This window comes from Vicia villosa, linkage group LG6 (assembly GCF_029867415.1).
Source record: "Vicia villosa cultivar HV-30 ecotype Madison, WI linkage group LG6, Vvil1.0, whole genome shotgun sequence".
NCBI lineage: Eukaryota > Viridiplantae > Streptophyta > Magnoliopsida > Fabales > Fabaceae > Vicia > Vicia villosa.
Genome location: NC_081185.1, coordinates 18,442,985 through 18,452,263, shown reverse-complemented (window position 1 = coordinate 18,452,263; position 9,279 = coordinate 18,442,985). Strand labels below are relative to the sequence as shown.

Sequence of the window (9,279 nt, the reverse complement as noted above, 5' to 3'; positions counted from 1 at the left end):
TAAACTAAGGTGAGTATCATCATCATCACATACTAATTAATTTCATATATAATGAATGTTTTTTAGATTGCATGTTTCAATTAGATAGCATTTGGGTATATGTTGAGTAATGATTCTTTGCTTTCTAAATATTTTGATTCATATAACAAGATGATATGCATGCATGGATCATCAGATTGTTTTTTAATACTGGATATTGTTTGAAAATGCAGAAAATCAATAAGCAGTTGGAATCTATGGCTAGTACTTCGTCTGTTAGGCCTAAGAAGAATGATAAGGCAAAAGAGGATATAATCAGTAAGCTACCTGATTCACTTATAACTCGCATTCTCTCTTTGCTCCCAACAAAAGCTGCTGTGCGTACGAGTGTGTTATCTAAAAGATGGATAGAAAGCTGGACATTAATCACCAAGATAACTTTTAATGACAGTGTGTTTTACATTCGCAAGAGGAAGAAATCACGTGGCAAACAAAACTTTATAAACTTTGTCTATAGAACACTTGCTAAGGTTTATAATGTGGAAAAATTCTCTGTTTTCCTCACTAACAAGTATGATGCAACTATTGTTAATACATGGATCTCTTGCATCTTGAGTCGGAGAGTAAAAAAACTTCGAATCTGGACAGATTTTAAACTACCCTTCTCTCCTCTTACATGTCACTCCCTTTTTAATCACTCCTATAATTTAGAAGAATTGGAGTTGGATATGGATTCTTGTGCTATCAAAGTTCCTTCTCCTCCAAGTTATGGTTTTTTCATTTTTAGAAATCTAAAAGTACTCAGGTTGCATGGAGTTATATTTACCATGGACAAATCTTTACACATGGTTTTAGAATCATTGAAAAAGTTTGAGATAGAAAACTGCTCTTGGTTAAGTGCTTATGATGTCACACTTGAAGCGCCTAGACTTGAAAGTGTTGTAATAGTACAAGGCCTTGAGGCAGTAACTCGCGAGCCACGTAGCTGCACAATCAAATTTTCTGTTTCATGTATGAAAGAATTCACTTATGAAGGTGTTGGTGGTATATCACAACCCATTGTTCTCTCAAATCCATCGGCAGCCAGTGACACTTTTGTTAAGATTATGTTGCATAGGGATGGGAGTTATGTTCAAGAAACTGGATCACGCGCTTGTCTCCTTCTCAAACAATTTAGTCAAGCGAAGCGTATCGAATTTCATGGATCAGAGGTAAGATCAAATCATTTACTCTATATATAGCATCTCATGTATGCATTTAACATCGTTATCAGTTTATAGTTCCTACACAAACAATTTAAGTAATATCTGGTAAATAGTGGCACACTAATGACTAGTGTATTCAATTGATTTACGAAGCTACTATGACTGAATTGAATGTCTTGGCAAAAATTTAGGGTGTGTTTATGCAAACACATTAGTATATTTAAAAAGATATGTTTTTCCAATACAAGCAAGTTTCCTTAATGTTTATCATTCAGGTTCTCACTCAACCAAATATGATTGCTCTACCAAGATTTGCAATGTTGAGCCATTTGGATCTTGGCATTATTACTGGTGATGTTCTGTTGAGCTTACTTCAAAAGTCTCCTATTCTCAACACTCTAGTTTTAAAGGTTGGTAATTTTCATTTATTACACTTTAAGCTGTAATTTATATTTTCTCTTATCTGGACTTTGTATGGTTACTAATCACTAGGAAATATCAAAATTCGACCAAGAGCTTCTGAAATCTGCTGCTGTGCCGGAGTGTTTGGCATCAAGTCTCCAAGTTGTGAAATTTGAAAGTGTCCGTGGATCCGAGCATGAGTTGTTTTTGGCTAAATATTTTATGGAAAATGGCATTGTGCTTGAGAGGATGAGTTTCGCTGTCAATTTATGGCTGAGTAAATCTAAGGCCATTGAAGAATTTAAGGAGAAGTTGTATGGATTTAAGAAAGGAGTCTCTTTTGCTATACTTGAATTTTATCATTAGGATACATAAGCAAGTGGTTCAGGTTTATAGTGTTTCTTTTGCTAAAAGTATTTCAGGTTTACAATGCTTTTGGTTACAGTTTATGGTGCTAAGGTGTAATTTTGTACCTACAAAGTAAATAACTGTCTACATATAAGTTTGTAATTTAGCAGCATATAAGTTTGTAATTTAGCAGCTAGTATGTCTTTAGTATTTTGTTCTACAAAAAGATGTAATTAAGACAACCTATATTCTATATTTACCTGAAATTTGATGTTATTTTACATTATGGGTTTCTCTTAAAACCAGAATTTTCATTTTCCAATTCGGTCATCATCTGATGTATGGTCATTTGATAACAACCTTTTGATTCTATAGTTGATCTCAGACTATGTCTGTCAGATTTTGCTGCTACTGGCAAATCGAAGACAGAGATATCATAACATCATCATGGTTTGTGCTTTTTACGACCATGTTGAGTCGGTACAGATGGAACCAACCAACAACAATGATTACTTCGCCAATTAGTGTGTTACACTCTTCCAAAATTCTAATGCACCATTGAGAAGTAATGGGACTATTACGACTAATCAAATATCTAATGGATTTGGGAATTAGGAAGATGGTGGATGTATTTTGTTTCGGTTTGCATCTACATTGTTATATTGCATGAAGAATGAGAATTGTCTGTTGTACATACATAAAAGCAAGCAACATCATGTTGGATTCAGAGTATAATGCAAAACTTGGAGATTTTGAATTAATAAGGTTTGTGGATCATGCAAAAGGTGCACAAACAACAGTTTAGTAGGGACTATTGGATAGATGTGTATAGTTTAGGAAGATTGTAGAAAAAAAATAGTACATATTAAGGCTCAAGAAAATGAAGTGCATATTGTGGAGCAGGCTTTTAATGAGACAAGCTATTCAAGTGGTTAATTTTTAAGCCCCTCTTTCTATTCAAGTGCTTTGTTCATAGGAAAGAATATAATATTCCTTGCTGGAACTACATTGGATCGGAAAGTATGAAATTGGAATTTCACTACTAAAAAATTTGTTTTTTAGTGATCAATTTAGTGATCGAAAAATTTTGGTCAGAATTAACCATCAAAATTTAAATTTTTACTAAACGTTTTATGTTTTTTTTTTATATTTTAACAAATAATATATTTATATAAAATATATGTATATATGTTTTTAAATATAAAATATAACTATAGATGTTAAGTGGTGCGGTGACAAAGTCTAATTAAAGTTCATGGAGATTATGAGTTCAATTCTTAGGTATCATATTTTTTTAATTTTAATTTACAAAAAAGAACACTAAAATCGGTCGTTAAATTTTGATCACTAAATTCATCGCAAAAGCTTAGCGACTAACAATTTTTACACCAAAAATTAACGATCACTAAATCGGTTGCAAAATGTTTTAGTGACCGATTTTAAGTTTTTTCGATCTCTAATTCGTTCACTAAAAGCGAATTTTCTAGTAGTATTTGTTGCAGTGATTCAGAGCTTCTGATGTAGTGGAGATGAGGCTAACCTGCAAGGTTAACATTCCGACGCTCAAGTGAGTATGAGATTGAAAAGTTGTGTTTGAATGAGAAAGGATTTGAATATCTGTGAAGTGGTGTGCTTTCCTCTTTAAATGGAGAAATGGTTGGTAATTGTACGCATGTGAAACAACGTGAGATGTGGTTAGTCGTTGGATTGATCTAGGCGGTTAGCATAGCTTTCATTTGAAGGATTTTTTGCTCTAAAGAGAGAATTGGTTTACGTGCTCTTTATTCAAAACCTTTCTAGGTATTTATCCCTTCTATCTTTTCCCTCATAAAAGCTATGTTTGGGGATTTTAGACAAAAGGCTTTTAGTAGGGTTTTAGGCTGGCATGCTTTAGTAGTCCTATTAGCGAGTGTGATGATGGTAGTGATTTTTTTTTGTTCTTTTGTGTTTCTAGGAACAAAGAGATAATGGTTGCCCCCTCTGTCGTGTCTAAAGAAGTCGAAGATATTGAATCCTCTTATACCGTCGAGGAGAAGATCCCCTCCTTTCGGACGGAGTTGGTTATTTCTTCTTCAAAAGATAAACATATGGTCATTTTGGAGGCATGTTCACCATGGGACAGGCTACCATGGCCATACCTTATAATCCCCTTTCTGTACATCTACTTCTACTTCCACCCATCAAGGACATGGGGTTATTTTCCATTTTCTCCTTTTAAGGTGGAAGTCCTGAGAGTTCACAATATTGTGTCTTCCCAGCTAGTTCTAATAGTTAGGGCTTTGTTAGGACATTCGAAATAGTGTGCCAAGGGCTGGAAGTTTCCTCCACTGTTGGGTGTTCTTCCCATTTTACGGCCGTAAGCCTTTAAAGGGGGGTTGGGTAACCTTAGGTGGCCTTTTGGGAAAGGCCCTATTCAAACATCACTCTAAACATTATAAGAACTGGAAAGACAAGTTTGTATGAGTGAAAGGGTAGTTGGAAACTATTATATAAATGGAATGCATGGCTAGTAGTACTTCATCATCTGTTAGGCCTAAGACGAATGATAAGGCAAAAGAGGATATAATCAGTAAGCTACCTGATTCACTTATAACTCATATTCTCTCTATTCTTCCTACAAAAGACGCGGTTCGGACAAGTGTGTTATCTAAAAGATGGATAGAAAGATGGACATTAATCACGAAGATGGATTTTGATGACAGTGTGTTTTACTCTCGCGAGAGGAAGAAATCAAGTGGCAAACAAAACTTTATAAACTTTGTCTACAGAACTCTTATTTTTGCTAAGGTTCATAATGTGGAAAGTTTTTCTCTTTTCCTCACTAACAACGAGTATGATGCAACTATGGTTAATACATGGATCTCTTGCATCTTGAGTCTGGAGAGTAAAAAAACTTCATGTTCTCACTAATTTTGGAGTCCCTTTCTCTCCTCTAACATCTCAATCCCTTTTCCGTCACTCCTATTATAAAGAAGAATTGGTGTTAGAGATGTATCGTTGTGCTTGTCCCATCAAAGTTCCTCCCAGCACTTATATTTTTTTGGGAAGCCTAAAAATATTCAAGTTGCGTGGAGTTATATTTACCATGGACAAACCTTTACACATTGTTTTAAAATCATTGGAAAAGTTTGAAATAAAAAACTGCTCTTGGCTAAGTGCTCATGATGTCACGATTGAAGCACCTCTACTTCAGAGTGTTTTAATAGTACAAGACCGTGAGTCAGTAACTCGTGAGCCACGTAGCTGCACAATCAAATTTTCTGATTCATGTATGAAAGAATTCACTTATGAAGGATATGGTAGTATATCACAGTCCATTGTTCTGTCAAATCCATCTGCCGCCCGGTACGCTTCTGTTAAGATTATGTTGCATAGGGATGGGAGTTATGTTCAGGAAACTGGATCACGCACTTGTCTCCTTCTCAAACAATTTAGTCAAGCAAAGCGTATCGAATTTCACGAATCAGAGGTAAGATCAAATCATTTACTCTATATATAGCATCTCATGTATGCATTTAACATATCGTTATCAGTTTATAGTTCCTACACAAACAATTTAAGTAATATCTGGTAAATAGTGGCACACTAATGACTAGTGTATTCAATTGATTTACGAAGCTACAATGGTTGAATTGAATGTCTTGGCAAAAATTTAGGGTGTGTTTATGCGAACACATTAGTATATTTAAAAAGATATGTTTTTCCAATACAAGCAAGTTTCCTTAATGTTTGTCATTCAGGTTCTCACTCAACCAAATATGATTGCTCTACCAAGATTTGCAATGTTGAGCCATTTGGATCTTGGCGTTATTACTGGTGATGTTCTGTTGAGCTTGCTTCAAAAGTCTCCTATTCTCAACACTCTAGTTTTAAAGGTTGGTAATTTTCATTTATTACACTTTAAGTTGTAATCTATATTTTATCTTATTTGGACTTTGTATGGTTACTAATCATTAGGAAATATCAAAATTCGACCAAGAGCTTCTGAATTCTGCTGCTGTGCCCGAGTGTTTGGCATCAAGTCTCCAAGTTGTGAAATTTGGAAGGGTCTATGGATCCGAGCATGAGTTGTTTTTGGCTAAATATTTTATGGAAAATGGCGCAGTGCTTGAGAGGTTGTACGGTTTTAAGAAAGGAGTCTCTTTTGCTATACTTGAATTTTATCATTAGGATACAGAAGCAAGTATTTCAGGTTTACAATGCTTCTTTGGCTCATAGTATAATATGTTATGGTGTCTAGTGTCTACTATGTTTTTTTTGGTTACAACATATGGCGCTAAATTGTAATTTTGTACCTACAAAGTAAGGAATTGTCTACAGATAGGTTTGTAAATTAGCAGCTAGTCTGTCTTTAGTATTTTGTTCTACAAAAAGATGTAATTAAGACAACCTATGTTCTATATTTACCCGAAATATGATGTTATTTTCACTTTCCAATTCGGTCATCATCTGATATCCAAAGGGTTCTAAAAAATGGACCATGGTCATTTGATAACAACCTTTTGATTCTATAGTTGATCTCAGACTATATCTGCCAGATTTTGCTACTACTGGCAAATCGAAGACGGAGACATCATAACATCATCATGGTTTGTGCTTTTTACGACCATGTTGAGTCGGTACATATAGAAGCAATCAACAACAATGTTCGATTTAGTAAGGTTTGTGGATCATGCAAAAGGTGCACAAACAACAGCTTAAGCAGGGACTACGATTTAATAAGGGTTGCGGATCATGCAAAAGGTGCACAAACAACAACTTTAGCGTGAACTATTGGATATATGGCTCATGAATGTCCTATCACTTGAAGGGCTAGTAATGAAATAGATGTGTATAGTTTAGGAAGCTTGTAGAAAAAAAATAATTCTTCCTTCGTCTTACAATGAGTGACTCAGCCCACCATTTCACACGGATTTTCACACGGATTAAAAAAAGTGATTAAAAATAAGAGAGAAAATAATATTTTTACTTTAATACCCTTATTATGTATTGGAAATAGAAGATAAAATTGGAAAAAGTGTATTGGAAATTGAAATGAGTCATTCATTTTGGGACATAATTTTATTTTAAATGGGTCATTCATTGTGGGACAGAGAGAGTACATATTAAAGTTCAAGAAAATGAAGTGCATTGGAGCAGGCTTTTAATGAGACAAGCTATTCAAGTGGTTAACTTTTAAGCTCCTCTTCCTGTTCAAGAGCTTTATTTAGTTTTGTTCATAGGAAAGTATATTCCTTGCTGGAGTTAAATCGGATGGGAATGTATAAAATTAGAATTTGTTGTGGTGATTCAAAGTTTCTGATGTAGTAGAGCGGGCTAACCTGCAAGGTTAACACTCCGACGCTTAAGTGAGTATGAGATTGAAAAGTTGTGTTTGAATGAGAAAAGATTTGAATATCTGTGAAGTGATGCGCTTTCCTCTTTAAATGAAGAAATGGTTGGTAACTGCACGCATGTGAAACATCGTAAGATATGGTCAGTCGTTGGATTCATCTAGGCAATTAGCATAATTTTCATGTGAAGGATTGTTTGCTCTAAAGTGAGAATTGGTCTACCTGCTATGAATTCCATGTCTCGCTACTCCTTCATTAGGCTTTTGTCTTCTAGGCCTTGTGGGTGGTTAGAAATAGTTTTTCCCCAAGCCTTTTTTCTCCTTTGTAGGGCGAGGGTTTGTGACACGCATCTTTACTCGGCCACTGAATCCAGGGCGTGGAAGTCCTATATGGTACGTTGTCATTCTTGGAAATCGGTGCATTAAATGACATTCTTGTAAGATGTAATGTGACGCTAGGAATGACTGACACGTATCTAGTGCTAGTTAGGGATGATGTTTCTCTTTCTTTAAAGTACTTAAGTGTTTCTGAACTCTTTTCGAGAAGATCTAAATCGTTGGTGGTGCAGTGTAGATCGTACGGTCCTCAATGCCTGAATAAATTATAAAGGGTTTTTGAAACATCAGTTTACCTTTTTTATTGTTAACTGTGGAACCATGTTTTGCGTTTCATTGATCAAGAAAGGTTTATTGAAGATGAACATGCTTTTGATGATGACAACTAGTCCTTGATACCATCCAAAGTAAAGCATAAAGCGGTTAAAGATTCAACCAGATTAATAGTGCTTGACAAGTGGAATTCTCTGATGATGGCATCTAAATGGAATATAACTCAAGTCTCATCTCAAAGTAAATCTCAAACAAGAGTCTACAAAATTGAAATAATCTGATAAGCCATGAAGTGTGTGAAAGCTCGTCCAAGTACGCCTGCATGAATAAACACTATAAAAGCATAAGGACTTTGTTGCAAAATCTATGGCTGAACCACACACCATAAACAAGTTTTCAAACTTATTTCTCTTAAGTAATTACTTCCTAAATTGCCTAAAAGTCATTCTAGCTGAGTTGGGAGTTGTAAGAAAAAACTCTAGGAATTTTTTTTCTTGCCTATCAATTGACACTTCACTTAATTGGTTGGGTTAGTACAAAAATAAGCTCTAAGCGCGGTTAGGAGGATACCTTAATGATAGACAACGACTATATATCTTTTCTCGTCTTTTAAAATTTATTAATTGATTATTTTTATGTCAACCAATCGATTGGTATATGTGTCCATCTATTGGCTCATTAATTCTGACACCAAATTTTTTTATGGAGTAAGAAAACAGTCTAGAGGAAGCTTAATAGACTTTAAAAAAAAATAACTGATTTTTGTTGCACTTCCCATTTGATCAAAATTCAACCTTACACCATTTACACGTTTAAAACATCACATCTGATTTGTTGCACTTCACATTTGATCAAAATAATTAATTTTATATAAAAAAAATTCTAACAATTGAGTTTATGCTTGAGGGCGAACAATCTTAAAATATTTTACATCATAAAAATATTACATAATATTTTGAAAAATTAGTTTTATAAAAAAAATTATTCAAAATAGTTTCACATTTTAATGAAATTAAATATTTGGAAAAAATCATAGCAAAAGAATGAAATATTCTAAAAATCATGAAAAATTATTTAAATTCATTTTTAAAAAATTGAAAAAAATATTTAATATTATAAAAATAAAAATTATTTTTAAAAAGTTTAATAAACATACCAATCAAAAGAGATTCTTATTTGAAACATGACATTTGCATGAAAAAAGAGTAACCAGATTCTCAAAACCCTTATGATAAAACCAAAAAAAAAAAAAGAGAGAGAAGAAAAAAAAAAAGAGAGAGAGAGAGAGAGAGAGAGAGAGAGAGAGAGAGAGAGAGAGAGAGAGAGAGAGAGAGAGAGAGAGAGAGAGAGAGAGAGAGAGAGAGAGAGAGAGAGAGAGAAGTAGTTATTAAGTAGAAAAAGCAT

At 34.1% G+C, this 9,279-nt stretch overlaps 2 protein-coding genes across 2 annotated transcripts; both read left to right on the top strand.

Annotated features, from left to right (window-relative positions):
- Positions 1 to 236: 236 nt before the first annotated feature.
- Positions 237 to 4,234, top strand: LOC131613285 (F-box/FBD/LRR-repeat protein At3g14710-like). Its single transcript, XM_058884968.1, has 4 exons — positions 237 to 1,190; positions 1,460 to 1,594; positions 1,677 to 1,900; positions 3,889 to 4,234. Exons 1-4 carry the CDS (start codon positions 237 to 239, stop codon positions 4,232 to 4,234), a joined length of 1,659 nt encoding a protein of 552 aa, XP_058740951.1.
- A 785-nt stretch (positions 4,235 to 5,019) lies between these two features.
- LOC131613284 (putative F-box/FBD/LRR-repeat protein At5g22670) lies at positions 5,020 to 6,104 on the top strand. Its single transcript, XM_058884967.1, has 3 exons — positions 5,020 to 5,403; positions 5,675 to 5,809; positions 5,892 to 6,104. The coding sequence occupies exons 1-3, from the start codon at positions 5,020 to 5,022 to the stop codon at positions 6,102 to 6,104; spliced, it is 732 nt and encodes a 243-aa protein (XP_058740950.1).
- Positions 6,105 to 9,279: the final 3,175 nt, after the last annotated feature.